The 16,565-nt window shown below is 25.8% G+C and overlaps 3 protein-coding genes across 3 annotated transcripts; all 3 read left to right on the top strand. All coding sequences in view use genetic code 6, as the record gives it.

The window, feature by feature from the left end:
• Nucleotides 1-1,283: 1,283 nt before the first annotated feature.
• On the top strand, nt 1,284-9,994 carry TTHERM_00621610 (histone deacetylase family protein; the record flags this gene model as incomplete). The annotated part of the gene is made up of 19 exons (XM_001017986.3): nt 1,284-1,599; nt 1,733-2,025; nt 2,212-2,605; nt 2,899-3,243; nt 3,297-3,494; nt 3,640-3,857; nt 3,910-3,980; nt 4,036-4,126; nt 4,188-4,546; nt 4,689-4,846; nt 4,973-5,427; nt 5,484-5,687; nt 5,741-6,088; nt 6,148-6,604; nt 6,690-7,655; nt 8,148-8,810; nt 8,864-8,978; nt 9,133-9,839; nt 9,903-9,994. The coding sequence occupies 19 exons, from the start codon at nt 1,284-1,286 to the stop codon at nt 9,992-9,994; spliced, it is 6,450 nt and encodes a 2,149-aa protein (XP_001017986.2).
• Nucleotides 9,995-10,528: 534 nt separating this feature from the next.
• On the top strand, nt 10,529-13,164 carry TTHERM_000621609 (histone deacetylase family protein; the record flags this gene model as incomplete). Its single annotated transcript, XM_012798105.1, has 3 exons — nt 10,529-11,174; nt 11,323-11,584; nt 12,078-13,164. 3 exons carry the CDS (start codon nt 10,529-10,531, stop codon nt 13,162-13,164), a joined length of 1,995 nt encoding a protein of 664 aa, XP_012653559.1.
• A 1,622-nt stretch (nt 13,165-14,786) lies between these two features.
• On the top strand, nt 14,787-15,743 carry TTHERM_00621600 (2-oxoglutarate/malate carrier protein; the record flags this gene model as incomplete). The annotated part of the gene is made up of 1 exon (XM_001017985.3): nt 14,787-15,743. One exon carries the CDS (start codon nt 14,787-14,789, stop codon nt 15,741-15,743), a length of 957 nt encoding a protein of 318 aa, XP_001017985.1.
• Nucleotides 15,744-16,565: the final 822 nt, after the last annotated feature.

Raw genomic sequence — 16,565 nt, 5'->3', positions numbered from 1 at the left:
GGATCAACTTAATATTTTATAAAAGAGCTTCACCACTACTTTATCAGATAATTTTAGAATTTGAATTAGAATATGATGAGTTAGAGAAATTCAGATTCAAATTCAGAAATTAAATTTTGGAAATGGATAATAATTAGATATATCTTCAATTAAGAAAACTTTCTCTCAAATACCTCCAAAAAGTCTCTGCTAAGTATCATCCTTACACAATCAGATAGACCTTAATCGGATTTCTTAATCAATTAATGGAAGGGACTGAAGTTACTGAGTTAAGTACATACATTTTTAGATGATAAACTAACTAAGCTCATGTTTCATATATGTTAAGGTAAAGAAAGATATATTTTATATTTTTAGAACTGAAAATGAAACCTTCATCATCAGAAAAGAAAAGATCTTATGTTTAAGAGAAAAAATAAATAAGTAAGAAAATTTACTGAAATTATGATATTTGCACAACAAAACTATCAATAAAAAATCATAAAGGAATTAGATATTGTTCCCTTCTTGCCATTTGTCTTTATATACTAAAGATGAAAATGTTGAAAGTGAAGAGAAGAAAAAAAATATTAAATATACTTTAATAAAAATCATATTGATCTTAAAATTTTTAATTTTATATTTTAAAACCATTTAAATTTAGTTATTTTATTATTGTTTCTTAAAAATTTTGTAATTCAAGAACTAAGTAAGTAGAAAAATATTATTATAAAATCAAAGGAATTCAAAATTTTAATTCTCATTTATGTTGATCTAAAATTTCATCTAGATTAAATATTTAATGATATAATAAATATTGGTAATTCTAAATTTATTTAAATTAAAGCTGTTGGTTGCATATATATATATGTACATATATATTTTGAAAAAATAGACTAAAATGTGAATTAATCAAAAGATTTATTTTTAGGATAGCATTATAAATTTTATAAATGTAAAAATTCAGGTTTAAAAATAACAGATTTTACAATCATTTAGATTAATTAATTTATTAATAAATCATGATTTATAATAAGATTTTGCAATCATTATTCAATAAAGATAAGTTTATATATCTATTTATCTTATATAATATAAAAATCATTTGTTTATTTACTAATTAATTAAAGCTACTTGATATTTATTTCTTAGTAGGAGAATTCTAAAATCTAAAGTCAAAGCAAAATCATTTTCAAGGAATACAAAATTAAGAAAACATTTTATTTTTAGGAGAGGAATATAGAAAAAAATCTAATTTAAATATAAAGATTATTTGTTTTAAGATTTTTAAGCTAATATTTTAGATGTAATAACTTATTTTTCTGTTAGCTACAATCTACTAAATATTAAGAACTACATAGGCAGGTACAATTACTCCAACAACGCAACCACCTCCGATTTATAATACATTGGCTAATGCGGGAGTTAGAGCTGACTACACTTTTTCTTTCATTCCACAAACATTTTTACCTGCAGGAGGAAACTTATAAATTATATTTCCTTCTCAATATAGTGCTACATAGGCTTTTTAGATAAATAATTTAGTGTGCAGTGTTACTTGTTAAGCTAGCGGATTAACTCTAACTTTCACATTTCCTTATGATCTTGCAGCAGGAATAGGTATCCAATTTTTAATTTATATTTCCACATAAAATAATAACCATTAAATTCACAATAAGCTTAAAAATATTTCATTTTTTATAAAATATGTATTAATTATTTATATTTTTTGTATAAATAAATTTTCTATTAGCCCAAACTGTTACTGTTTAGCAAGTTTTAAATCCTTCCACTAAAGGTGGAGTAGGAAGTTTTATACTCCAAACATTATAAGGATAGAATATCGTAGATTAGAATAAAATTTTTGGAATTATTGGAATAGCTGATATCTCAACAAATCTAATTTCTGCTAACATTTAGGTTAATCCTTCAGGTAGTGATCTAGCTGGAGACTACACTTCATATTAGCTCACCTTTTAAACAGCTAGTAACATACCTGCAGGAAGTTATTTTATCCTATAGATCCCAACAGATTTTACCTTAGAAGTAAACATAATATATTTTATATTTATATAAAGCAAAGTCTATAAAGCATACATTAAAAAATATTTATAAAGACCTTTTGACTAGTTGATTGATTAATAATAGTTAAAGAGAAGATATTATTGAAATAAATAAATAAAATGAATTTAAATTATAAATGAAATAATTAATAAATTATTTTTAAAATAGGACTATCCTACATGCATATCACCAAGTTTAAATGGTTACTTTATAGCTGGTCAGCTTATATGCACTTTATAAAGTAATAATTAGGTTAGAATAGATGGAGTAGTAGGAGTTCTCACCTAAGGTATCAATTATGTCTTATAAATTTCAATGCAAAATCCTCCATACACTATTAATCCTAACACAGCTAGTAGTAACTATGTCTTCTCTTTCTAAATTTACAAACAAGGAACTCAAATATTATTTGAAAGTATCTCTGGCATTTAGGGTCCTGCAATCAATGCTGCTGGATTAAATAATATCTCTTTAACTCCTACAGATTAATTAAACTTAAATAACAGATATATCTATGCCGAATACAAGCTAAACTTTACACCAACTCTGGCGCTTGAAAATGGTAAATTAATTATAAATTAATCTATTTTCTAATGATAATATAAAATTTCAAGCAAATTAGCTAGCTGTACCCACACATAGTCTATTAAAAAAATTTACTTATTTACTCATTTTATTTACTTAATTTTGGTCAAATTTAAACTTTCAAAAAAACCAAAAATTTCTTTTTATTAATTATTGAACTAGATTTGAATATTTATTTATTTATTATAAAAAATGAATAAAAACAACCTGCATTTGTTTGTCAAAAGTCACAATTTACTCAAAATTTTTTTTGAATTTAAATAATAATAGGAAATTGTATAGTAATATCATTCCCTGCTTATTTTTAGGTATTAGTAAGTTAGTAATTAATGTACTTGTAGGAAAATATGTATTAATTGCATTATATAAATTATGGACTTGATAATTTATCAGAAAATAATAAAGTTTAAATCTCAGTCAGTTCAAATTCTATTATCATTTCGAACTTTGCTACACAGCAGTTCATTTAAGAAATATCAGTTATTATCATGACAAGAAACCCAGATGCAGCTGGAACAGCTACTCCATTGAAGATATACATATACCAAGATACTACCTAGTCTACTTTAATAGCATAAGATGTGAATTCTGCTACTGCTAATATAGATCCTTATAGTAACATATCATTTTTAATATTGTTGAAAATAATTTGGCTTTTTTAAAAAAAGCATCATGTGACCATTCAACTGATTAGATTTTAGCAAGTATCAACTACTATCTATGGAATAATGCTTGGCCTAAGGCAACTTAAACTCCAGTTGTAATTCCTTCAATTTAATTTGAGTTTAAACCTTTGAAAACTATTCCTATTGGAGGGTTAATCAAAATAGCAATTCCTAAAGAATTCACCTTTAATCCTGCATTTCGTAATTCATATTTTTCAATTTATAAAATTTATTAAATTCAAATAATTAAGAATACAAATAAATAATTACATTCATAAAAATTCTAATTTTATCAAAATTTATTAGATTTTTGTAATTTTAATTATATTTATTTTAATGCCAAAAGCTACAACTGCGACTGACTGTGGTATTTATTATGGATATTCTTAGTTTACCATGACTGCAGGAAATACCCCTTAATTTAATAACATATATCCTTCATAAAGATAAAGATCTACTCTCTTTTAAACTTATCAGCCTGTTGGAACTGCTGGTTCTAATTCTTTTGCATGCTAAACTTCAATTACAGGAAATATAATGACAATATCTGGCATTCAGAATACAGTAATTAAACTAATCATATGATACTTTAAATTTATCATTTTTTTAATTTTAGCTTTTTGGGAACCAGGGACTCATTCATATATTGGTATTAAAAAATTGGGTTATGACTCCAGCAAGAAATGCGTATGTTTATTTATTTATTTATTTGTTATATTAAAGCATAATTATTTTTAATTAGAACTTACTTTTTTGCCTTAACGTCTTATGACAGTGACAAATATACAATCTTAGAGTCATGGAAAGATGCATTTTAAATAAACCCAAAAGATGTAAATTATAATAATATCAATACTATTTTTAAAACTTTAATTAAATATATCTCAATTAAAGCTTACAACAACTCCAGTAGTCAATCTGATAAATAATTACGTTTCTAGTGTAGCTACTATCTCAAAATCTATATTAGATATTTAATTAACAACAGACATAACTATCCCTAGTGGCTAACCAATATATAAATCAACTGATACTTAAGGATTTATTTAATTAGATTTTAGGTAATTATCAGGTGGTGATGCATGGTAGCTTGGACTTGGTCTTAATGTACCCAGTGGGACATAAATACCATGTAGAGGTATTTAAGGAATCATACCCATTTAAGGATCATCAATTATTTGTACTTATGTATAGGCATCATACACTGCTTTAACCACTACTACATTTTCTTAGATCTTCATAAAAAATTTTGTGTAATATTCAATTATTTATTTTATGAGTAAAGGATTTCATACTAAGTTAATTAATGCTCATATTTTGACAACATATTTAATTTCTTCCTTAATTAAAAAAACCTAATTAAAAAACAAAATTAATATAATTAATAAAAATTAGACAAATTCCAGCAAACACTTTAGTTAGAATTCATATTCCTAACCTTCTTAATCCTTAAGGAGGTGGAACTACTTCTGATTTATCAATAAGACTTGTTTCAAACACAAATAATGTTTATTAATATTTAGCTTAAAAATCGATTTTAATTACAGATAAACGTAAAATTTTAATTTATATTTCTACTTAGTTTTTTTTATATTTTATTTTTTAAATATTTGAAAATTATTTTAGTATTTCCTCTCATTTAGGTTTATAAAAATATTATTTATTTAATTATGAATTAGCTATTGGTACTTTTGTTGTTTAAAATGTATTGAATCTCAGCTATTCAACTAATTATGTGGGATAAACATTCAATTTAGGTTTTAATACAAAAACCTCACCCTCTGCAGGAGATTTACTCCTTATTTAGCTACCAACGTTCTCAAACGGTTTCATAGTTCAAGACTAAACTATCTCATGCTCAGTAAACTCTATCAATATGTATTGCATTCCATACTATTAAGCTGATATGATCTTAATTATGATTTCTTAAAATTTTGCATCACCATAATAATCAATTTTGATATCAAATATAAACTGGCCTCAATATCAAAGTAACTTCGTTGCAACTTTTTCAACTCTCGATGTATATTGGACATCTTCGACAGGAGTTACAAATAAGGCTGAAAGAAATAACTAATTAATTAACAACCTTCCAAACTAATTTTCTAATGCATCGATTGTTATCCCTAAAAAAGTATTAAATTTAAATAAAAATAAAAATAAAATAAAATAAATTTTTTTTATTAATAGGGAATTCAATATGTAGATTGCTCTTACCAGTTTAGTTTCACTGGTAATGCTGATATTCCAGCCTTGAGCTTGATATAAGTTATATTCCCCAATAATTACAACCTGTTAGGATCTACCCCACTGCCAACAGTGACATACTCAGGGTTGACTAGCTATAGTTCTTCACAACAACTATCTATTTAAATAACAATTTAAATGATTACAGTAGATTAATAAATGATTTAACATAAATTTTTTAAAATTAATATAAAAAATAGATTTCAAATAATTAATATCTGCCAGCAGGTTCTACATTTACAGTAACAGTTTCAGGAGTTAAGAATCCTTCAACTATGCCTGCTAATGGTCTATCTACTGGATGGGGAATTCAAGTAGTATAGTACGATGCTGTAAATGATATCAGTAATTTAGTTATGCAATAACTAAACTTTTACAGCTTCGCTTTTGATCCAGTTTTCACACCTGGGACAATTGTTTTCAATTCAATTACAGCTTTTCCACTCAATGCTGACGAAACTGCAACTTATACTATTCAGTTCACTCCATATACTAACATACCTATTTAGGGTGTCATCTAAATTACTTTTCCTTAAAATAATTTTAAAGTATTTTAATTAAATTTACATTTCAATGATCAATCAATTTAATGTTTTAAAAAAACTAGTCTCTCCCCTCTCCTCCAAACTGTAGTATGGGAGGAGCAGTTACAACTTTTAGTAGTTGTACTCTTAGTGGCTCTACTTTCTCAATTGTGATTTAAGATTAGTATAATTCTGGTAGTGGAAGTATCACTTTATCCATAACTAATATAAAAAACCCAGATTAAGGTACTTCAGATGGCTTCATAATAGAAACAACTTACGACGGTCAGACTTTAGATATTACAGATTAAACCACTTTGAGTAGTAGAACAATAACTACAGTCTAAAGAGCTCCTGAAATTACTGTAAACTCTATTACCTTTAGTCCATAAAATATAAGCGAAAGAAGTACATACACCTTCTCATTTATTACAAGTGATATCATCACTTCTTAAATGTAAATTCTATTCTAGTTCCCATCAGACTATGATAAGCTATTAGGAAAAAACGTTAAGTGTATTATAGTCTCTGGTATATTAGGTAAATAAATAAACAATCTATCAAATAATCAAATGAGATTATTTCTAAAAATGAAATTGATGATTTTTTTTAAAATATTTTTTAGGTAATTTTTATAGTTGTTATGTGTAAAATGGCGGAGTTTATTTATAGAATTTTGATTCTTATCAACCAAGTAGCTCAAATCCTATAGTTGTTCAGATATTTGGTGTAACAAACCCTAATATAGCTTATACTAATACTGGTTAGTTCTCGATATCATTGCTATATAAAGGGGATAACAAATTCATCAATTCATAATCTTAGGCAGGATAATTATAAATGTACGGAAATCCAGGATGGTTATCTGTTTAGACTGTAACAGCTAGTTAATTTAATGTGAGGTACACTGCTAGTTATTAATTTTCTTTTACTCTAAGTAAGAATGTTCCAAAGATTTTATCATAAGGAGCAATATTTATAGATTTTCCTCCTTAATTTGATTAAGTCTCAGACGGAAGAGGCTCTTGTACAACTACAACAGCTTCTTTCGCTTAGGTTATAGATTGTTACACCATTCAAAATCGTTACAATGTAACAGGTAATACTCAAGATTTCTCTGGTTAGCTTTAGGTATCAATAGCGTCGGTTCTAAATCCTACTTTCTAAGGAATTACTGATAACTTTTATGTAAGTTCATTTGATGGCATAAACCAAATTATTATTGATAGAAGCTACATAAATTTAGATCCATTTTCATTTAGCTACGTTTATCCTGGTCCACTGATTCACGTAAATAATGATTAAGGCATCTCACTCTACCCTGGTACATAAACTGTTGATCTATATATTACACTAGATTTCCCTTCATTACTTGAGTTAAGTGTAAAGCCAAATATCTTACCAGGTTTCAAAGTAATCCCATTCGACATTCCTATTCATCTAGGTTAGACATCCATCCCTTTCAGAATATCCTGCCCATAATAAATATTTTCTGGTTCTTATACACTCTAATGGGTAACACTAGGAGATAATGTGCCTCCCATCTACACACCAATATAAACTTCTTAAATTACTATCCTCAATCCTACAAGTAAAAAAAAAAAATAAAATTATAGCTTATTAAAATTATTTAAAATTTATTGATTTTTTACTTTAAGGTTGATATTAAATTATTATGATATCAAATTAAAAAAGTAAGTCAAATTTTTTAGTTTTTATTAAAAACAGGAAAAAAAATTAATTTTTAAATAAATTTTGAAACTTAAAGATAAAATTTTTATAAAAATCTTTAATATTTTATTTAATACAATTAAATTAATAAAACAAATTTAACACAAATGTTCCTTTTAAAAATCAAAGATTTGAATAGTTTTATTAGTAATATAAATTTTAATTAAACTAATTAAAATGAAAAATATATATTAATTCACTAACTAAACATTTACTAAATTTTATATTTTAAAAAAGAAAATAGCTTGAAACTAATTTTCTTTCTTTTTTTATTTTATCTTTTTTAATTTTTGTTAAATAGCCAAAAAAAAAATTTTATAATAAATTATATAATTTTTGTTTGAATCAATAGTTTAAACTGTGCTCATGAACTCTATCTTAGATATTCCTTATGGAGGAACTTCTTTAGACACAATACTTTCTGTGACTTATGCATCTGATATTTATTTTGAAGTCCATATGAATTTAGCCTCTTAGTATCCAGGAATTTCATTAAGTACTTAAATGCTAAATTTCACCAAAGGAATAAACTAGCTCAGTTTTAGAGTTATTTCTACTCCTACAAATAATACTAGTTCATCTGTTTCAAGAGGTTCTATAGTTTTCTCATTATTGGGAATAGATTCAACTATATTTTAACTACAATATACTTAAATGTACTTCAATTTAATAGCGGCTGATAACATAGCACCTCAAATTATTTAGCTTCAGACAGTTAATATATTAAAAAATAGTGTTTAAATTAACGTTATGACTAATGAACCAACTGTAGTTTACTATATGTGTAGTTTAAATGGAACATCATATCCAAGCTTCTCTTAAGTTTTTAATAAAACTGCTCCTCCTGCCAATACTACTTAAAGCTAATATGGATAATTAGTCTTAAATTAAGCTAATGCAAACTTTTACTTTAACATAACAAACCTCACTGCCCAAACTCCTTATATCATCCATCTATTTTTCTAAGATAGAGGAAATAATGTTGCAAATAAGACTCTAACTTTTGTCACAAGCAGTAAATTTAATTTAAAGTAAATTTTATCACTAATTAACATCATTAACAAAAAGATCGATATAATGCCGCAACATTTAGTCTGAGATTCTAAGTCCTTTAACTATCAGCTACTGAAATCAAGAGCGTGCTTATTAATTTATCGAATATTTTAACTATTGATTTGAATACGTAAATTAATAAATAGAAATTTAAATAAATTAATTTTAATTTTAATTTTATATCATCAATTTTTATTAATATTATTTTTGAATTGGTTGTTTTCGTTTTCGCTTATTAATTAAAAAAAATTTACTAAATTTATAACTACAAATTTATTAAATAGCTTGTACATCTAGAAATATTATTTTAATAATACCTCCTCAAGTACTAGCTCAAGTAGAATTCTGTAAAGCACACAATTAGCTGATTAAATAAACCAAATTTAAGAAACTACAGATAATCAAGGTAATTAAAAAAGATAAAAGGCTAATAGAATATTAGATGTTTCGACTTCAATTTATACTTTACTGAACATCTAAATATCTTCAAATAGACTCGTAGAGTATTATCCTTCGCCATTAACTTTAGCTAATTCTTTGAACAATAAAACTGTATTGCTGAAAGCTGCAATGCCCACTTATGATAGCTCGTATTTAGTAATCCCAAACACATTTGTATCCTACTATCCTAATTTTATTTAGCCTCCTTAATTTTTGTCTAATGACTGGTCTACTGCTAATTTCACAGTCGTCTTAGACTAACCAGGATTTGTTTATGTGACTGGAGAGTTATATGTCTCAAATACCTAGCCCTCTCCTTATCCTGATTAAATTTATTGGGGTTATGACCATACAAACATTAAAGCACCTAGCGGATATGTAGAAGTAAGCTAAGGATATACTTAATTTAACTTAACTCTACGTAACCTTAAACCAAATTCAAAGTATTTTGCTTACATAATTGGAGGAAGTGTCCAGCCTGGATACCCAGATTTAATGGACGCATCCAAAATAGTAAGAATTTAATTTACAACACTTCCTTCACCTTCAGGTAAATTTAATTTACTTTAAAGAAAAAATGTGAAAATTAAATATTTTTAATTAATGAATATAGATTTAGAACTAGATATAAATACTGGAACCAAATTAGAATTTAGCACTAAATTTCTAGTGCTACTATTTTTAATTATTTAAGTATTCATATGAAATCTCTGAGAAATAGTTGCCTTTTGTGTTATATAAATCATTTAATTTAATGTAGAAGCAATTAATGTAAATGAGTAAATTCGCAGCTCGATTAATTTTTAAATCATCATTAAAGTGCGTTTGTCATCGTTATTTATTAACTAATGCTTACATGATATTATTCTTATTAATAAATAAAAAATGTTAAATTTTTACGTAATTTTAAATTGCGTTCTTTTAATTGCTTTTTATCTATTAAGATATTAATCAATAAATCAGTCAATCAAAAACATTATCATTTTTTCTATCTATTATGAGTCATAATCAATTAATAATTAAAAACATCATTGAATTTTGAATACTTACTTATCTTTTTTAATTACAGAAGAATTTATTTCATATGATAAGATTGAATTCATTTACTTTAAATAATAAGATTAATTAGATAGATTTTGATATTTTTCAAACTCAAAAAAAAAGCCAAAAAAAAGCAAGATTAATCAAAGGACTCAGTCACTTATTTATTTACTTTTAGATTTCCAAAACAGACAAACTATGCAACAGGATAATATAGAAGGTATAGAAGAATAGTTCAATGGATTGAATATAAACGGACAGACAGGAGTTGTTTATGATTTAGAACAGTTAAAACACAAATCAGTAAGATAACATGTTGAATGTCCAGCCAGACTTTAAAGCATATTTAATCATTTAACAACCCAAGGGTTGCTGAAATCACCTCTTGTCCATATTGTAGATAAACTCAAACCAGCCGAAAAATCTATAGTAAAATATGCTCACGATGATAATTATATAGAGTTTATTGAAGGCATGTGGCCAGAAAAAACAAAAAAGAAAGAAATCTACATGCTTGATACATACTTCAATTAGAGTAGTAAAGATGCAGCATATTTAGGTGTTGGAGGCGTTATCGAATCAGTAGATAGAATTATTAGCAAGTAATGGAAAAACGCTTTCTGCATAATTAGACCTCCTGGTCATCATTCAGGTGAATCAAAAGTTTGTACAGGATTTTGTTTCTTCAACAACGTAGCAATTGCAGCAAAATATCTTTAAAAGAATCATGGAGTTAAAAAGGTTCTTATATTTGACTGGGATATTCATCACGGAGATGGTACCTAGCACATTTTCTAGGATGATCCTAACGTTCTATTTGTATCCATGCACAGGCATGACGATGGTAATTTTACCTAAAATTGATTTGATATCTTAGCTTGTATTTTGGCACTTTTAAGAAATAATTTTTATCTTTTTAATAAAACTAAATATGTCTTTATTTATAGATATTTGCATATAAATACAAAAAATAATTAATCATTTTAAAACAGGATCATTCTATCCCCAAAGTGGCTCAGTAACTAATAACGGATCAGGAGAAGGCAAAGGTTTCAAGATAAATATCCCATGGGATATAGGATATAGTTAAAATGCACTCACTGCAGGTACTGATGAGTATATATATGCTTTTGAAAGAATAGCTTTTCCTATTATTTAAGAGTTTCAGCCAGAGTTTATTTTGATATCTGCTGGCTTTGATTCTGCTGAAGGGGATCCATTAGGACAGTGCAAACTCACTTATGAAGGATATGCGTAATTTTCCATTCATTCATTAATTAATCATTTTAAAATCATAATGAAATAATCTTTTTGTAAAGCTATTAATTTTTTCAATAGCCCTAAAGAATAAATAAAATACAAATTTGTACTTTTAAATCAGCCCTTTAAATTTTACTAATTAATTATTTTGCTGGGCAAAAATCTATTTTTTAGAGGGATTTAAAATAAACAGCAAAATTTGATTAATAATACTATCTTTATTAATCTTAGAATTTAATTTTAATTTAAAGCGTTGTAAAATAGAACATACTGACTAAATCTTAATTATAACTTAAAATTAAAAACATTAGACTTCAAATGAATTTACTTATTGTAAATCTTTGTATTTAAAAGAGCTACTTTATTTTCATTTATTTTAAGACTAATTACTTTAACTAAAAAGAAATCAAGAAAGTTTAAAAATAAAAATGAATCTATTTTTATAAGAAATTATATTATATATTTAATTTAAATTTTAATAATATAGATATTTGACTAGAAGATTAATGGATATAACTAATGGTAAAAATATATTAGTAGTATTAGAGGGAGGATATAACTTAGAAAGTATTAGCTGGGCTGCAGAGTCTGTTCTTAGAACACTAACAGGAGAAGCTTTTCCTTTGGAAAAGGGATAAAGAAAATGCAGCATTTAGGAATTAAAGGATCGCATTTAGCCAAATATTGTAGGATTTAATGCAGTTAAGTAATGCTTATAGGAATATGGCTAATACTGGAAAATGTTAGGAGAGTTTGGAAATTAGTTTGATAAATAAATGATAAGGAATGTTACTGAGACATCATAAATATCAGCTGGACATGAATTAAACTTCATGATAAAAGGTGATTAGCTTTGGAAAAAATGTAAAAAAAATGAAATAGCATTCTATAAAGACTTGAATAATCCTAATTCAAAATATAAAGAAGAAAATGAAAAACTCAAGAAATTCTTACCAAAATTAATTGGAATTGAAAATTACAATAACAATGAATATGTTGTACTCGAAAATTTAAATTTTGGAAGATCAAAGGGTTCAATTATTGATTTTAAATTAGGTCGCACAACACTTCATAGTTCATATAGTGCAGAAAAATAAAAGCAAGCAGATAAAAAAGATACCAAGAGCACTTCTCGCTAGTACGGATATCGCCTAAGTGGTGCACTTTTAAAAAATGACTTAGGTATCCCTGTTGAGATATTGAAGAAAGGAACCTATCTACTTTGTTTGTCATTGAAAGAAATCCATTAATATATTAAAAAGCTTTTTTCTTCAAACACATCACACTTTGATTAGATTAATATTGTTCCACTTTAAGAGTTTATTAAATTTTTGGAAGAATTGCTTGACTTCCATGAAAATGTCAATACTCGTTAGTTTATAGCTTCTTCAATTATGGCTATTGTTGATAATACCAACAATTCTTATGCTTTCAAATATATTGATTTTAATTATGTTGGCGACCACCCAGAGGGCGGACCCTAAAGAGACCCAAATGTTATATTTGGTATTAAAAATTTATTAGAATCATGCAAAAAAATATATAATTCAGCTCTTAACAAAAAGGCAAAATGAACATTTTTTTAATAATTAACTTTTAATCTATTAATTAATAAAATATAATAGTTAAATCTTTAAATAAAAAATTATTTATTTAATTATGTCCAATCTTTTGTTTGCAAATAATTAATCAATTATCTATTCATCCATCTATTTTTAAGTGTATATCAATCTATTTTTTAATTTTTGTATTTCTACCATATTTTATTATTATTATTTTTCTTCAAAAGTATATTTTAAGTTTGAAATCTAAGTAAATAAATTATCTAATTTTGCTTAATCTCAATATAGATAGCTCATCATTTCAAAATAAGTATCTAAAAGATTTTATTCAAATTTGAACAAATGATAATTAAATTAACAAATTTAATTCAAATTAAACAATAAATATTTTAACTTTTAAAAAAGTTTCATTAAAAATAAAATTCAAATTTTAATTAAATTTTATTTTGAAATAATTTAATGGTTAATTTTATCTAAAGATCAACCAAATAAATTAAATTTAATTGGTATAATCGCATCAAAATAAGTTTAGTTTAACATTTTGATGAAGTCAATAACAGTAATATTATGTTTAAGTAAATTTTTCAAATGATTATCAAAAAAATAAATTTTATTTTACTTGGTCTATATTAAATGATGAGGTAATTATTTAATAGAAACTAAATTAGGAAACAATTTTTTACTTAATAATGTTTATTACAACTAATTTTAAAGATTATGCAATATCTTTAATTTATTTTAATTCATAAAAACAACATTTTTAACTTAAGTAATAAAGGATAATATTTCCAAATAAAAAATACTCTTTTTTATAAAATTGTTGTACTATTATTATAAGTAAATATATAAGTAAACAAAGTCCTTATATGTAATGAATATAATGAAATACAAATTTAATGTAGAACAAAGTATATTATTAAATAAAATCTACATTTTTATCATGAAGATCTGATTATTTAAAAATATTATCTAAAAACATAATATGAACAAACAAGTGAATGTTAAAAAATAGATTGGGAAAAATAAAAATAAAATGAGAAATAATAAATAATTCAGCAATCCTTTTTTATAAATTGATTTATTTGCATTTGATCTATGAAATAAATAAAGGTCATTCATAAATAAAATATGCAAGAGATATTTAATGTTTTATATAATGAATCAATTGATGCGAAATATCAAATCAATAAAAAATAAATAAATAAAAAAAAGAATGAAAGAAATAAAGAAAAGAACGCGACAAATGAATGAAAATTAAGTAGGTAGTAGGTATGTAGTAGCTATCAAATATTTTTTGCAAATAACTAGCAATAAATAAATAAATAAAATAATAAAGAAGATAAGAAGGAATATTAGATAGGCTTAGAGTGAAAGACAGATAAAGGGAATGATATATAGATAAATAGATTGATAGAGGAGAGAGAAACATCTTAGTATAATGAGGATTTCAATTAATTATAAATAAATAAAAAAAGATTGCAAATAATAATGACTGTATTGGAGATTGATATAAATTATATGAAATATCTTAATTATTTTGAAAGAATTTCAAAAAGAAAAATTAAGAAGAAGGAAAAGAAGAATAGCCAAATTTTGGTAAAGCAGAAAAATAAAAGCAATTTCAATATAAAGAGATGAATTACTCATACAAAAGATACTGGGAGCCCTCAACAGCTGAAGTAATCGGATTGTCATTATCTGTTAATACTATTTCAGCTGCCCTTACTTATCCTATCGAATTCGTTAAGGTAAGATCCCAAATTAGAACTGAAGGAGTTGGTATTCGTAGCAAGAACTTATACATGGGTATCAATCCCAACAAAGTATTCCGTGAGATTCATGCCACTGGTAACGGATTACGCGGTTTCTACCAAGGTTTTGAGTCCCACTTAATTGGTCGTTTGAGCTACCTCTTCATCAGAAATCTTACCTATAAGATTATTTACGATAGAACCAAGCCAGTCAAGGCCCATAATGATCTTTCTCATAGAGAAAAGGGTGTTATCGCTGGTTTTGCAGGTGGTTTGGCTGCATTTTTAACATCTCCTGCTGATTTAGTCAATACTCGTACCATCGCTGAAGGTGGTAAGCCCAAGGAATGGAGATGGGGATATAAAGGTTTAATGGACGGTATCAACAAGATTGCTGCCACTGAAGGTGGTAATGCCGCCCTCTTCAGAGGTTCCTACGCCAACGTTCTTAGAGCCGTCATCCTTAACATCAGTTTGACTGGTCCTTTTGATTATTTAAATGAAAAGATTTGGATTACTTTTGGTGATATGACCTGGAATAAATATGCTGCACTTCTCTGGGCCTCCTTCTGGGGTAGTGTTGCCACTCTTCCCTTCGATAATATTAGAACTCGTCTCTATGCTCAAAACGCTGACCCTACTAAAAATAGATTAACTTATTCTGGTTGGGCTGATGCTGCCAAAAAATTAATCTAACACGAAGGTATTAGCGGTTTCTATGTTGGTTTCTACGCCTTCTACATTCGTACTTTCCTTTATGCTTGGACTACCGTTTTCATCACTGATAAAATTACCTCTGACTGGAAGAGAAAGGCTGGCCTCAAGGAATGGCAAATTTGATTTAACAATTTAAAAAATTATAGCAATAGTAGTTGAAGTATATAGCAAAAATGAATAATTAGGAAGTGCTAATTGCAATATCATTATGGTTGTCGTGATCTTTATTAGCATTAATCTAAAATAGCATAGCAAAAAATAGGTTAATTACAAATTAATTTGGAAAATCATCATTAGGGTATGACTCAAGTAAGCAAATCTAGGAAATAGTAATGATATTCATTAGATATACTTCAAGCAAATTTAAAGCTATTCATTATTATAAATAAATTACTTAGCATCTAACTACTAACACATTTTTACTCATGTATTATTGCAAATAAAAATGATAACTAATATATTCATTCTTCATTGTTATTCTTAAGCTTAATTGGAACAAAATCATCTTATATTATCTTATTCTTCTCTTACTAAATATTTTGCAATTTCGATTATTATTTTCCTCTTGTTGAATATGCATGATACCAATCAATCAATTCACTCAAATTTATACTTAAAATAACTATCTAAATATCTATCAATCATTGAACACACAAAATAGCATTATAATTATTATTTTTACTTTATTAAAACATATCTTTTTATAAAGCATTCATAGTTTTTTTTCAAGCAAAAACATTTAAGAGAGTGATTCTATATAGATTTAGAAGATGGAGCTTAAAAATAGTATATAGCAAGTTCTATTTCACCCTTTAAACTTCTTCATAAGCTATGAAATAGGATTTAAAAGATTTTATTAAGCACTGATTTGGATAGTCATCATTAAAAGGAAATAAGCATAGAGCGAAAATTAAATAAATAAATAAACAAATAAATCAAGTTATT

The sequence above is a fragment of the Tetrahymena thermophila genome (genome assembly GCF_000189635.1).
Source record: "Tetrahymena thermophila SB210 genomic scaffold scf_8254605, whole genome shotgun sequence".
NCBI lineage: Eukaryota > Ciliophora > Oligohymenophorea > Hymenostomatida > Tetrahymenidae > Tetrahymena > Tetrahymena thermophila.
The sequence above is the reverse complement of the archived record's forward strand: the minus strand, read 5'-3'. Positions and strand labels throughout refer to the sequence as shown.